Source organism: Schistocerca serialis, chromosome 4 (genome assembly GCF_023864345.2).
Source record: "Schistocerca serialis cubense isolate TAMUIC-IGC-003099 chromosome 4, iqSchSeri2.2, whole genome shotgun sequence".
NCBI classification, from domain to species: domain Eukaryota; kingdom Metazoa; phylum Arthropoda; class Insecta; order Orthoptera; family Acrididae; genus Schistocerca; species Schistocerca serialis.
Genome location: NC_064641.1, coordinates 784,046,847 through 784,062,451, shown reverse-complemented (window position 1 = coordinate 784,062,451; position 15,605 = coordinate 784,046,847). Strand labels below are relative to the sequence as shown.

General features: G+C 39.3%; 1 protein-coding gene across 1 annotated transcript in view; it reads left to right on the top strand.

The window, feature by feature from the left end:
- LOC126474945 (iduronate 2-sulfatase) overlaps nt 1-15,605 on the top strand; it is a 122,589-nt gene that overhangs the window by 87,354 nt on the left and 19,630 nt on the right. The window contains exon 6 of the mRNA XM_050102465.1: nt 3,138-3,451. Coding sequence (XP_049958422.1) covers nt 3,138-3,451 — 314 coding nt within the window. The remainder of the gene's footprint in view (nt 1-3,137; nt 3,452-15,605) is intronic.

Here is a 15,605-nt window from a genome sequence, read left to right as displayed (position 1 = left end):
AGTAAATTTCCCTTGTACAGACCCTCTATATACTCCTTACACCTTTCAATGTCCCTTTCTTTGATTAGGACTGGTCATCCATCTGAGCTTATTCATACAGCTGCTTCTCTGTTCTACAAAGGCCTCTTTAATTTTACTGTAGGTGTTATCCATCTTTCTCCCAGTGATATATGTTTCTAAATCTTTATAGTTGTCCTCTAGCCATTCCTACTTAGCCATTTTGCACTTCCTGTCAATCTCTCTCTCTCTCTCTCTCTCTCTCTCTCTCTCTCTCTTTAGATGTTTGTATTCCTTTTTGCCTGCTTTATTTATGATTTTTATATTTTCTCCTTTCATCAATTAAATTCAATATTTCCTGTGTTATCGAAGGACTTCTACCAGACCTTGTCTGTTTACCTATTTGAGGATCTGCTGCCTTCACTGTTTAATCTCTCAGAGCTACCCATTCATCTTCTGCTGTATTCCTTTCCCCTGTTGTTGTCAATCATTGCCTAATGCTCCCTCTGAAACTATCAACAACCTCTGGTTCTTTCACTTATCCAGGTCCCATCTCCTTAAATCTTACCTTTATGTAACTTCTTCATTTTTAATCTACAGCTCATAGCCAATAAATTGTGGTCATAGTCCACATCTGCCCCTGGGAATGTCTTACAATTTAATATCTGGTTCCGGTTCTGTTAACAAACTATCCTTTTTACATTGTTGTCATTTCTTTCCAGATTTTCTATTGTTTGATTTTCATATAATGGTGAATTAAAGCTTCTGTAAAGCAGTTTATGATGAATTGTGGATAAGAAAGCAGACGCACCTGATCTTCATAATTGGTCTAATAGAACTGAAGTCAATGAAGAAGGAAGGCAGGCACAGATGAATTATGATCACATCTATGAGCATGTAGTCTTAGGTTGAAGTTACTCATTCATATTCACATTAATACTAGGGCCATTCAAAAAGAAATGTGCCAGAGGATGTAAAATGAAAACTGTTGAAGGGATCATAATGCATTTGTCTATGAAAGAAGTTTTAGCCCCTATAGGAGCACTGAGGCCCCAAACTCGCCACTTGATGGACATAGGCACACAACCACATGAGAACAGAGTAAGCATGTGCAAAATCAACCATCCACTATACTCAGTAATGCTGAAAACAGAACAGTGGAGGCTTTAAAAGAAGAGCAAAGGTGTGCAGACAACAGAAATTCATCAAAGAATGGGACAAGTGTATGAAGAGCATGACACGTCCATTGCAAGGATCAAGGTGTTGCACCAGCGATTCAAGGAAGGACAGACATTGTTAGCAGTGACGCATTATTTGTAATTCCACCATTGCTTAGCAAGTGGATGCTCACTTTGTGGAAGAGCAACAGGTTACAATGACACATTGTGCATTGGAATTTCAGTGGGTCTTTGGTACCTTCTGTGTTCTTGTGCTATTCTTCAATTACTGTCCATTCCCTGTATTCCTTCCATTGATAGGACATTCACTACACACCTTTGCTATCCTTTTGAATCCTGCATTTCTCTGTTTTCAGTATGACTGAGTGCAGTGGATGGTTGATCTGCAAATGTGCTTGCTCTGCCATCAGATGGATGTGCTTCCTTGTTCCCCAGACACTGAGTGAGTCTGTGTCCCTAGCACTCTTATAAGGACTGCATCTTCTTCCATAGGCTATGACATTACAATCCCTTCAATAGTTTTCATTTTACATACTCTGCTGCTCTAATGTGCTCTGGGAGTGTTGTGCTATTAAATGTGAGATTGAAGGTGTCAATTTTTAGTAGTTCCTGTGTAACATTTTTCATCATATTTTGTACATCAGTCATGTATTCTTGAGCCCTCTCATCTTTCATTTCTTCTTTTAGAATGTCTGTAATATATGGGAATGATAGAATCCCTCTTTTGCATTCTGTTGATGTACATTCTGATGGCTCATACTGAGAATGTTGCTATGGCAGTAAAGAGAGAGAGAGAGAGAGAGAGAGAGAGAGAGAGAGAGAGAGAGAGAGAGAGGTGTGGAAACAATGGTTAGAAGAAGGTTATGTGCAGCACCAAGTGGGTAGTGGAGTACACAATGAGACCACCGTTTGGAGTGGCCACTATCTCTTCTGTATGGCTGTAACAGGCCATAAAGCTTTGTGAACAGTATTGGTTCGGTGTTGGAACACTTCCACTAGTGTAAACCAGTATGCGTTGATGGTTCAGTGCTTTCTAAATGACTTCGGACTGGAGGTACACACATTGTTGTTTCAGCTTCCATTGACAAGAAGTTACAAATGCAGCAGCCTGCTGTGGGTATGAAAACATCATAAGTGGTTTGCCACGTGGCATGATGTAGGTTTTTCAAATGAGTCCCACTTCAAACTGCCCTATAACAATGGCTGCAAATGAGTTAGATACTTCTATGGTTATTGCAATCTGGTTGCTTGTGTTGTTGTCCAACAAAGTCAACAGACCTGAAGTGTTGATGAGTGACACCATTGATCTTGAGTGTTACCTACTGAGAGAAATCTGAACAATAAATACTATGATATGAACACTGCAGAGCCCAAGGTACAGACTTTCATTCAGGCAACTCCACATGCTGTCTATCTGCAAAGGAACGCCTGGCTTAATATGAAAAAGAATGTACAAAGTCTTTTTGAAGGTCAGCGCATACCATTGCTCCCTTAACCTGCACATTCAGCCAAAGATCATGACTGGTGCATTATTTTTTCTTCATAGTTCTTCAGCAACCACACCTGATGTTTTGTGTTCTTGAGCAAAACATTTGTGGAGGGAGATTCCCAAGTAACAGAATCTTTTGAACCAATGCCACAATGTTTAGAGGCTGTGGTTGTAGCATATGGAAACCTCATACCATACCAGAATCTCAAAGACAGAGTTTACATTTATTTCTTTAACGTTAATTATTTATAAACAAGTGTCTAATTGTTTTTGTATTGTCATGAACTGATGTAAAGTTCACAGAAGGCCAATGTAGTCTCATTGGTGTGGCAATTTTCACAAACATCAGTGTACTTTCATTAGCTCTTACTTACATTCCATATAATGTTTTCACTGTTAAATTAGCAAGTGATTTCTTTAAATTTCTTTAAATTATTTTATATATTTATAGTGTGCTTCTAATTGGTATTTAGGATGGTCTCTTGGAGAACATGGGGAATGGTCAAAATACAGTAACTTTGAAGTATCAGTACGAGTTCCATTAATTATTCATGTTCCTGGTATCACTGATGTTCCTGATTATGTGAAAACAAATGAAGTACCAAGCAGCAGTGTACACCCAAGCATCAGTAATGCCATTGTGGAACTAGTGGACATATTTCCAACACTTGTGGAATTGTCGGAAGCTGGTGACCTTCTGCAGCAATGTCCTGACACAGAAAGACAACCTACACTCTGTACCGAAGGTGTGAGCCTTGCTCCCCTTATCTACAAAGCAGGTTGGAAGGTAAGAAAATCTGATACTGTTTCATTATTTTATATCAATTTGAAGTGATATTACACACTGATGTTACTAATAAATACTCTTTCATAGTATTAATATACACAGTCATTTGTTATTTTAGTGAGTATTTTTTTTTAATTTTTGTGTGAGAATCACATGTATTTAAGTGTACTGCAGGAGCTTTTAAATCTGTGAAGCAGTTTAGATATGTAGCACTTCTCTTAGAACTATCTACTGCCCTACAAGACACTCTATTACAAACACAGTATCTACAGAGCTTCTCAACAAATTGAACTTCAGCAAGGGAATTATGTCATGCAGAGACTTAATGGGATTGGAGATCAAAGAGTTGAAGATGAATGAGAAGAAAAATGTGTTGTTAAAATATGAAACATATTGAAGTAGGTGAATTGTAAGCATGAGGAAACAGCTAGGTTTATATTCACATTCAAAATACCAGTCTTACCAGACTATTTCAAAGCTACATTTACTCTTCTTAAGGTGAGACCTTGTATGCCAAATCCTATGAGTTATTGCATAAGCCAACACTAGGAGCACACCACTGTAAACTGTTAAGGTCACACACCTTTCAAACCTGTTACCCCACGTTCATCATCACTGATCTGCATGAACTACAATGGGTATCTTGCTGTCTGGTGTCAGGGTGTCACAAATTTAATCCCATATGCTGAAGTGAAACAACCTGTCAGGCCAGTATTTGTAGTGCCATTTGTTGCTGTGACTAATAATTTAGAGACAAGGAAGCTCTCTACTGGAACAACATTAATGCTCCTGCCAAGAAACATCTATGGTAAAAATGGCCATGTATATCAAATTATCTGCAAAAGCACAAGACAGCAATAAATTAAAGACCACTACATCTTCCACACAGAGAAATATGGAAAACCAAGCCACAGCATCTCAAACAGGTGAACTGCCTATTTCAAAGCTGAAACAAAAACCTGAAAAGTGTCACAGAACCAGAAGAACTCACCTGAAACCATCACACAATGCTTACATATCAGATGTTGTTCTTTCAGCAGTGTCAATGGAATCAAGACCTCATCTGTAGCCAGATGGTTAGAATCACTGCCTGCTGTGCAGAAGGACCCAGTTTTGATTCCCAAAACCTCCTTGGATTGTTCTGAGGTAGGGAGGTTTGGAATGGGGCCCACACAGTCTCCTGATGACAAATGACAAGCTGTTTGAATAAAGAGGTAGCACCCTTATCAGGATTCATCTAATGGCAATAATGTCTGTAAGGACTGATGACATGCTGATCATGTGTCCCAAAATCATAGATTGGTCATTGTACTGCACTGTAGACAGCAGTCAGCCAGTCAGAACAGGCCTAATATGTGAGTGGCATTTACATTTATAAAGGAACCAACAATCCTTTCATCCTAACGTCCAATCACTGTAGTGCAATGTAGTCAAAAGACAAAGAAAAACCTCACCACCAAAATGGCTCCCACACTACAGTTGGATTAATATTATCACAAACTCTTCCATATGAAGTGTGATGTAGTGATTAGATTTTCTGGCTGGTGTGCTGTGAGTTGCCAGTTCAAGCTTGAACAGCAGCAATTATTTTTTATTTAGGCTCTGTCATTTCTAGAAGGGTCTCAGAATTTCTTATGTTTGTGATATTTGTATATTCTAAAATATTCTGTGTTTGTCTAAATGGCAGCACTCTCCATCCAGGAGTTTAGTTCTGTTATGGCAGTATGTTGATATTGGTAATATATGTGTTTTCAAGTGCTAAGTGTTATACATCAATGAAGACCCAGTTTTCAGATTTGGACTCAATTCTTGTTATGTTGTGGCAGTGGAAACACTGGCCACAGGAAAACAACTACATCACCACGGCTCCAATTAGACATTGAGACACTGTAAAAACTGTTGCCTACATGTACATAAACTGGAATACAAGATTTACATCATTCCCTAGTTCTGTACATTCAGGAAACCAATGGATTCCAAAATAGCAACAAGTCATTTGGACATCAGGCATCCACCATTGTTGCCTGGAGATGCTGGTCAGGATCCGACAAGATTCTGAAACAGTTCAGCCAAGTTACCAAGTACAACAGTTGAGATGACATGATATAGTTGTCCAGCACTGGTTTGAGGTAAAAGAAGAGAAGCTCAGTAGTTTTGAGGAACTCCAAGCCAAACTAAAGAAAACATTTGTTGACAATCAGCAGCAAGCAGAAGACACAACATCATGCAGAAACAACACAGTCCTAAATGCAAAATGTTTTGGCCCTATGTCACACTGTGAATTCTAATATGACAGGAATCAAGAAGTAGTATTGGTTCTTAGCACCGACCTCCTCTGCCAGTTGACTGCACCAGAAGGAATGGACTCGGCTAGCTCGGATTTCATCTATGGGTCATGATTAGTCTGCAGTTCACACTTAAGAGCCTGGCAGAGGGTTCATTAAACACCTTTCACATTATTTCTCTACCACTGCATTCTCAAACAGTGCATGGGAAAATCAAACACTTAAATCTTTCCATGCAAGCCCTGCTTTCTCTTATTTTATTATGATGGTTTTTTTCTCTCTATATAAGTGGGTGTCAACAAAGTTGTAGGCTAAAATTTCATGATAACATCTTACTGTATCAAAAACCACCTCTGTTTTAATCATTGCCACCCCAATTCATGTATCATATCCATGGTGCTGCCTCTCTTATATCACAAGAGTACAAAATGAGTTGCCCTTCTTCAGTGTCCTCTATAACTCCCATCTGGTAAGGATCTCATATTGCACAGGAACCCGCTAGCAGAGGACAAGCAAGCGTAGTGTAAGCAGCCTCTTTAGTGGACATGTTGCATCCTTGAAGTGTCATGCCAATAAAACACAGTCTTTGGTCTGCCTTCCCTGCAACATTGCCTGTGTGATCATTCCAATCAAAGTTGTTCATAATTGCTATTCCTAGGCATTTAGCTGAACTGAGAGCCTTTAGATTTATGTGATTTATTGTGTAACTGACATTTAATGGTTTCCTATTAGTACTCATGAGAATAAGCTCACACTTTGTATTATTTAGAGTCAATTGCTACTTTTTGAACCTTGTAGATAGCTTGTCTAAATCATTTTGCAGTTGGTTTGGATCTTCTGATGGCTTTATTAGATGATAAATGACAGCATCATCAGCAAACAATCTAAGAGGGTTGTTCATATTGTCACCTAAATAATTTATATAGATTAGAAATAGCAGACAGCGTATAAAACTTCCTTGGGGAACTCCAAATATCATTTCTTTTTTATTTGATGACTTTGCCTCAATTACTACCTTTCTGACAGAAAATCACAAATCCAGTCAAACAGCTCAGATGATACAGTGCAACAGTAAAATGACATTGCAGCATCCAACCAAAGCAGGTACAACAACTCCTTTACTCCTTTGTCAAGCATAGTGCTGCACAGAAGACCAGAAATTTGGAGGACAGAGCACAACAAGTCAATATGATTTCACTATGGATGCCTTTCACACAATGTACCCAACTCCATAGAAAGGAGACAAGTTTTCAACAACTACTATGTCACAAGATGTCAGCCATCACACCAGTTCTACTCATGCCAGTCAACTGCAAATGATTATAGTTGACCTTTGGGATGAAGCCCACTGCTGTACCATGGATGAAGTCTCTCTCCACCATGCCATAAATATTCCCCATCACCGTACAAAGATATCAGCCACTCACCTAACCACTGAAGGCAGGAAAACAAAGTGAGGCAACCATTTATGGGGGTGAGGCTACCACAGATGAAAATCCTCCATGGATGACAATTACCAAGATGCAAGGAATTCTCATTGATGTCATATTGACAGCCAACCTGTCCAGGCACTGGCTGATTCAGTGTATTCTTTTTCTATGGTAATAATAGAAGCTCAAGAAATGAATTAAAATTTGTGCCACAGCAGGGGGATGAACCCAGGTCTCCTTGCTTACTAGGCAGGTGTATTAGCCACCACAGCAGATAGCTAACACAACTGCATGGGCACCCTAGTCCAATACCTTCCCGTCAACCCACTTAAATTCATGTATTACTTTCCATTCCTCAGATTGTTGCTATTGCCAAGGCTCTCCGGTATTGGAATAGCACCCCAGCATTGGACGTAACAGGTGGTCTATATATCTGATATAATTAAATTTTCCTTGATACATTTGAGTCTCATTTTTGTCTATGAGAATGATAGAAGCTCAAGAAATTAATTCAAATATGTGCTGTTGATGAAAAATCATGCTCCATTATCACTACAGACACACAGGAGGATGCTACTAATGAACTGCCAACAGGCTCTGACCTGGCTGAGGAACAAAGTTGCTGAATGTTATCTGCTCTGTGTCAGTTTTTAGATGCTTTCAAATCCAGAGTGGAGAAAAGACTGACCAAGCAGTCCTAGGTAAAACAACATACAAACATGGTGATCATCCACCAATTACCCAGCACTTATGTAGGGTTCCACCAGTTCGGTGACTGATAATCCAGGAAGAAGTGGATGAGATGCTGCAAGATGACATCATTGAACTTACAGAGAGTCCTTGGTCACCTCCTGTGGTGCTTGTGAATGATAAGGATGGCACATGGCACTACAGCATTGATAACAATGATTGAACTTCACAAAAAGGAATGTCTATGCAACATAAACTGATGAAAGGAGTAAAATATTTCCAAAATATAGGCTACTGGCAAGAATGACTCGCAAAAGAGCTTCACAGTTTCTGAAGGCCTCTATGAGTTCATAGTTCTGGTGTTTAGACTATTAACAGCTCCAAGCACCTTTGAACATATGATGTGCAACTTGCTTTGACATACAAATGGACTTCATTGTCTGGATAATGATGTTATTTTTCAAAGACACTTGAGGTACATTTAAGCTACCTGACAATGTGTTGAGTGTGTTCAAACCATAAGCCTCCATCAGAATCTCAAAAAGTGCCTCTTCACTGTCCAAGTAATAAGACTCGTGGGACATCTAATAAATGGAGATGCAATCCGTCCAGATACAGAGAAAATAAGAGCAATTTTTGACTCCTTGGCACATTTGTGATGTGAGAAGTTTCCTCTGAATGTGTTTGACTACTGGTGTTTCATAAATGACTTTTATATCAAATCACGTCCCTTGGAAGAACTACTGCAGGGAGACTCCATACTTTCCTGAAACAAGGTGCAAGGAAGATCTTTCTTTATCCTTAAAGAAACTATAACATCTTCTTGTATGACAAGATTGCTGAGACAGAACTTGACACTGATGTTAGTGGTAAATGGATAGATCCAATTCTAGTACAAAATCAGGAACATGCTGAAAATGTGATGCTTATGTTTCCAAAGTACTCTCCTAATCTGAGAGGAATTATACTGTAACTGAGAAAGAGTGCCTTGCAGTTGCTTGGACCATCAACAAGTTCTTGCTGTATTTATTTGGCAAACCACCATTCTGACAGATCATCATTCTTTATGCTGGCTGACTAGCCTGAAGGATCTGTCTGGTTGAATGGTGAGATGGACACTGAGCCTTCAGGAGTAATATGTAATAGTGGTATACAAAAATGGATGCAAATAATAATGATGCCTATTGCCTTTCAAGGAATCCTGTGATGGTACACAATTGCATGGATAAAAATATGAGTCATTGTTGCATTATATGACAGTAATGCTAACTGGAGGGAAGATCCAGCATCACTGAAAACCATAAATCCTTGAAGAATGAGAAACCAACCAAACATGAATTCCAATTAATAAACAGAATATTGTGTACGAGTAACCATTATCTAGTGGGGGTAGAAATTTTGATTGTTATCCAAGATCACCTGTGGCCAGTTAACATGAAGTTTTTCCATGACACTCCAACATCTGGTCACCTGGGATTCGTGAAGACTCTAGTGAGAATCGGATGCAGGTATCACTGCCAAGTCTCTATCTTTCCATTAGAGAGTACATGAGTCACTGTAAGGAATGTCAGTAACGGGAGCATATGCCACATTTACCTCCAGGGTATGTGGTACCAATTCCACCACCAACAGTGCCATTCCACTGAATTGGAATCGAGTTCTTGGGGTATTTCATGAAGTTAACAAGCAGTAATTGATGGATAGTCTGCACTTATTACTTCACCCACAACACTGCCACTTAGCTGTGCTGACTGCAGAAGCTCCTGTAATTTGCAAGATGCCTTGTAGAAGACATCGATTTGAAGCACAGAGCACCCTTTGTGATTATCTCAGATTGTCGAAAATTTTTCCAGTCGGGACTAGTATCAGAGGTAATTTCATATTGGGATACCACCAATAGGATGACAATTGCCTACCAGCCACAGATGAATGGCCTCACAGAACACTTTTATAAGATGCTTTTGACATATGTTGATGTCAAACAGAAAGACTGGAATACTTTACTATCTGACATGACATTCACATCAATGCGGCAAAGCAAGACATTACAGCTTTCACACCTTTCTTTTTGCTCACATTCATGAGGCTGAAATGACAATAGGTACGCAGTTTCTGTTTCAACCAGGCAATACTCAAGATGTCTACATTGAAACACCTTGTCGCCAGAACCAAAGAAGCAAAGCTGTTGTTTCACAGACAGACCCTGGCCACCCAGGAGAAAGAGTGAGAGTGTTGCAACACCATGCACAGGCCAGTGGTATATAACCTGGGGGACTAGGTATGGATTTTTATGCCTGTTCAGAAAATGGGCCTATTGGAACAGTTAATAAAGCTCTACTCTGGGTGGTGGCACATCATTTGTCACTTATTGGACGTCACATACTAAGTCGAGGTTCATAACTCTTCATCTAGAAGAGAAAAGCACAGAGAGGCTGTCCATGTCCTCTGTATAAAGCCCTACTTCAGTACTGAGGCACAGATTGATGCGAAAAGCTTCCTGTTCAAAGAAACTGAAGACCCACTCAATGATAATGCCATAGTGAAATGATGTGTCAACACAACCAGAATGCAAAAGTCCTCCAGTGCTGCCATACAGTGGGCAATTGACAAGTTCTAGATCCAGGATGCAGTAATCAGTTCCAATGATAACTTCTAAAACAGCGGGTAACATTTTCTCCAGAACAGGGAGAAATGAATTGTGTTGCATGCAGTGTAGCATTGCAGTTTGCATCATTGGCTGGCATACTGTGGGTTGGCAGGTCAAACCCAATTACCAGCAACTATTTTTATTTAGTATCTATTATTTCTGGAAGGTTCTTGTAATTTCTTATGTTGGCAATGTCTGTATGTCCTAGAATATTTGATGATTGTATAAATAGCAGCACTCTCTATCCAGTAGTTCAGTTCTACTCTGGAGGTATAACGGTGTTATTGTGAAATCTAGTGCTAAGCTTAGCCAGGTTACAGAAAACCTAGGGGCCTTGTGCAAAGATTTTTATGGCAAGTACCCTGCTCTTATAGTAGGAGGAGCAGGAGTGTGACCTGGATGTAATAGGTGCAGCAACAGCTCACAACACTCGTGTGGGGTTTGTGGATGTTTTGCAGCGCCATGATCAGCTGTGGGTTAATACGGCTGCCAACCATCTTAACAGAGAGCTGGGGGGGGGGGGGGGGGAGGGGGTTACTGTTAACAGAAACTAAATCTCTTATCTGTGCTGTGCCTGTTGATGCAATTGGGAGGTGGGGTTACACTAGTCATGGCCTGCACCTGAATAGGAGGGGGAAGGATAGATTAGTTGATCTTCTTGCAGAAAATGTAAGGGGGGCCACATGCACACAAGACAAAATACCTGTGATTACTGGAGTCAGAGGGACACATTTTTTAGGTTAGAGTCAGGTTACAGACAGAGAGTATTGAAAGAGATTAAAACAGAACAATGCCATAATCTCTGTAGCAGTAACCAAAGAAATAAAATTTGTGTGTTTCATCAGAACATTAGAGGACTGAGAAATCAAATAGATGAGCTTCTTGTGTGCTTAGAAAATGGGGTAAATTCTGAAAGTATAGATTGTTTTGTGTCTCTCTGAACACCATGTAACTGCAGGGATGGAGAAGTTAAATTTAAGGCATTGCAGATTAGCATCTTATTCATATAGAGTCAACATGGAAAAAGGAGGAGTTGCTACTTATATAAAAGCTGGATGCAAAGTCAGAAATATTGAAACAAATAGTTTTTGTGTAGATCAGATCCTTGAAGCATATGCTTGTGAGATGCTACTGCAATATACGAGGGCTATCCACAAAGTACATTACGTTTTCGTTTGTGTCCGTTAGGGGCGAGGCTAGCACGGCCATCTTGGTGTCATGGCATTCCGCCGCTCAGTCGACATCCTGCCGTGCTAGTGAGAGGTTCGTGCTGTACTCCGTTGAGTTACTGTGACAGTTTGAAATGTCAGCGTTAATTGAAAATGCTGCAAAGTGTGAAGTGCATGCTGTAATAAGGTTTCTGACTGCAAAAAACTGTACACCGATAGAAATCTATCGGCAGCTTTGTGAAGTGTATGGGGACAACATAATCGCTGAAGGTGGAGTGCATCAATGGGTCATAAAATTTAAAAATGGCCATACTAGTGTTCACAACAAAGAGCAAAGTGGAAGACCCAGCATAGTGACTGCCGAACTTGTCGAAAAAGTCGATGCCGTGGTCCGTGAAAACCTTAATTTCACAATAACGGAACTCTCTATGAATTTTCCACAAATTTCACGAAGTTTATTGCCCAAAATCATTACCGAAAAGCTTGGTTACCACAAGTTTTGTGCAAGATGGATACCAAAAATCTTGACAGAGATTCACAAAAATCAGCAAATGGCTGCAGCGTTAACGTTTTTGGACGCTTACAAGAAAGATGGCGACTCATTACTCGATCGCATCGTTACTGGTGATGAAACATGGGTTAAGCATGTGAACTGTGAGACAATGCAGTGGGGGCACACAAATTCCCCCCAAAAACCCAAGAAATGCATGCAGACAATGTCGGCAAGGAAGGTGATGGCGACTGTTTTTTGGGACAGAAAAGGTGTGATTTTTGTGGATTTCCTGGAAAGAGGCACTACAATAAACTCTCAAAGGTATTGCCAAACTCTGCACAACCTCAGAAGAGCAATACAAAACAAGCGCAGGGGAAAGTTGGGCTCAAAGATCTTGCTGATTCACGACAATGCCCGGGCCCACACGGCAAATGCCACTCGTGAAGTTCTCGAATCTTTTAAGTGGGAGTTGTTTCCTTATCCGCCGTACAGTCCCGACCTGGCACCGAGCGACTTCCACTTATTCCCAGCAATGAAGAAGCAGTTGGCTATGCAGCGTTTTGATGACGATGCACAGCTTCAAGAAGAGGTAACTACGTGGTTGAAGGCACAGGTGGCCGAATTTTACGACGAAGGAATTTCCAAGCTCGTCCATCGCTACGATAAGTGCCTTAATTTAAATGGCAACTATGTAGAAAAGTAGTATTTAAGTGTGGCTTTCATCTGCATATAATAAAAAAAATTTCCAATACTTTATTTATTTTTAATTCCAAAACGTAATGTACTTTGTGGATAGCCCTCGTACTTCTATAGTAATTGTAACAATCTACAGATCACCTCAAGGTAACTTTCAGCTATTCATGAAAAATCTTGAGTCATTATTGAGCTACCTGTCAGACAAAAAGAAGCAGTTAGTGGTTTGTGGTGATTTTAATGTAGATTTCTTAAAAGATACAGGTAGGGAAAATGGAGCTAGAATCTTTGTTTGGTTGTTTCAATCTAGTATCTGTTGTAAATTTTCCAACTCGTGCGCAGCAGGATAGTAGGCCACTTGTCGATAACATTTTCATAGATAGTGCTCAGGCAGAAACAATTAATGTGTACCCAGTTGTTAATGGGCTATCTGATCATGCTGCACAGTTAATGGAAATAACACATATAGCACCTTACAGGAGTCAGGCAGGTTCATACAAGGCAGGGAGGCTTATTAATGTGAACAGGATACAGAGATTTAAGTGCAGCCTAGAAGAGGTACAATGGGATGAAGTATACACAAGAAATGATGCTGATGTCAAATTCAATTTATTCCACCATAAATTTGTCTCAATATTTGAGAGTTGCTTTCCTGAAATGTTATCCAAAAAAGCCATTACAAAGTCAAGTAAGCAATGAATTACTAAGGGAAATAAGATATCTTGTAAGAGGAAGAGGGAAATATATGGACAGGCCAGAATAAGTCAGGATCCAATGTTACTTGCTTACTACAAAAGATACTGTAATATTTTAAGGAAAGTCATTAACAAGTCGAGAAGCTTATGCGTTCTGACAGAAATTAATAATGCGGATAATAAGATTAAAACTATGTGGAATATTGTCAAACGGGAGACGGGGCAGCCTGACAGTGGACAGCATACCATAGCAATAAAGCTAAATGATGATGTTCTGAGTGATAATTCACAAGTTGCTAGTATTTTTAACACTCACTTTCTGAATGTAGCAGCAAAAGTAGGGTTAAAGGGTTCAGCTGAAAAATATGTTAAAAATGTCATTTCCCAGGACTTTAGGCCTTTAGAAATGGCACCAACATCCCCCAATGAAATTAAGGGAATTATAAATATACTGAAAAACAAGAGCTTATGTGGTGTTGATGGAGTCTCTAACAGAATTTTGAAGTGTTGATCTAATTTAATAAGTGGAGTCCCTGGCGATAAATGTAATGCTTCTCTGGCACAGGGAATTTTTCCAGACAGATTGAAATATGCAATTGTCAACCTCTTGATAATAAAGGGGACAAGAGTGACTTAAATAATTACAGACTAATCTCATTGCTGACTTAATTTTCTAAAATATTTGAAAAAGTTATGTATTCAAGAGTAGTCTCACATTTAAGTGAAAATAATTTACTCAGAATGTCACAGTTCGGATTCTGGAAGGGTTACTTGACTGAGAATGCTATCTACACATTTACCCATCAAATAGTACAAGCCATAAATAACAAATCACTGCCAGTTGGTATTTTTTGTGATCTCTCCATGGAATTTGACTGTGTGGATCATGTCACACTCGTAGAAAAGCTCAGGTTTTATGTAATTGAAGGCTATACACACAACTGGTTTGAATCATACTTAATGAACAGAAAGCAAAAAGTTGTGCTGAATTGCACAAATAATGTTGGGAGGGTGATAAATTCTAGTTAATGGGGAGTTGTCACAAAGGGAGTCCCACAGGATTCAATTTTAGGTCCTCTGCTGTTCCTTATTCATGTGAATGACCTCCCACTTAGTGTTCAGCAAGCTGAACTAGTACTTTTTGCAGATGACACAAGTGTTATAATAAATCCCATTCCAGAAAAAGCAGCTGAAGATATTGTTAAGAATGTCTTTAAAAGAATTATTAAGTGGTTCTCAGAAAATGGACTCTCCCTTAATTTTGAAAAAAACTCACTATATCCAGTTCTGTACACCAAATAGAGTCATACCAACAATTGATGTAGCATATGAACAGGGCTCAGTTAAGAGGGTAGATTTCTCCAAATTTTTGGGTGTTCACATTGATGACAACTTGAACTGGAAGAAGCATATTACTGAGCTTCTCAAACAACTAAGTTCAGCTTCTTTCGCTCTTTGTATAATCACTAGTCTTGATAATAAACAGATCAGCCTCCTAACATACTTTGCATATTTCCACTCAGTAATATCTTATGGAATAGTTTTGTGGGGTAACTCACCACTTAGACATAAAGTATTGATTGCACAAAAGAGAGCAGTGAGAATAATTAGTGGTGTTCACCCAAGGACGTCACGCAGGCACCTTTTCAAGGAGTTAGGTATTTTAACTGCACCATCAGAGTACATATATTCGCTAGTGAAATTCATTACAAATAATCCATCTCAATTCACAAAGAACAGTGATGTTCATACTTACAACACTATAGGGGAAAAATGACCTTTCCTATACATTATTGAAGCTGTCAGTTGCTCAAAAAGGTGTACATTATTCAGCAACAAAAATCTTTGATCATTTGCCCAACAACATAAAGTGCCTGGCAGATAGCAGATCAAGTTTTAAATCTAGCTTAAAATCATTTCTTTTGGACAATTCCTTCTACTCCATGGATGAGTTTCTGTTTCAGAAATGGTAAACAAAAAGAAGGTACCTCTAAATGTAGTTGCATGTGTGGAACTAAAAATTTCAGTAATATTAATATTAGCAGTATTCAT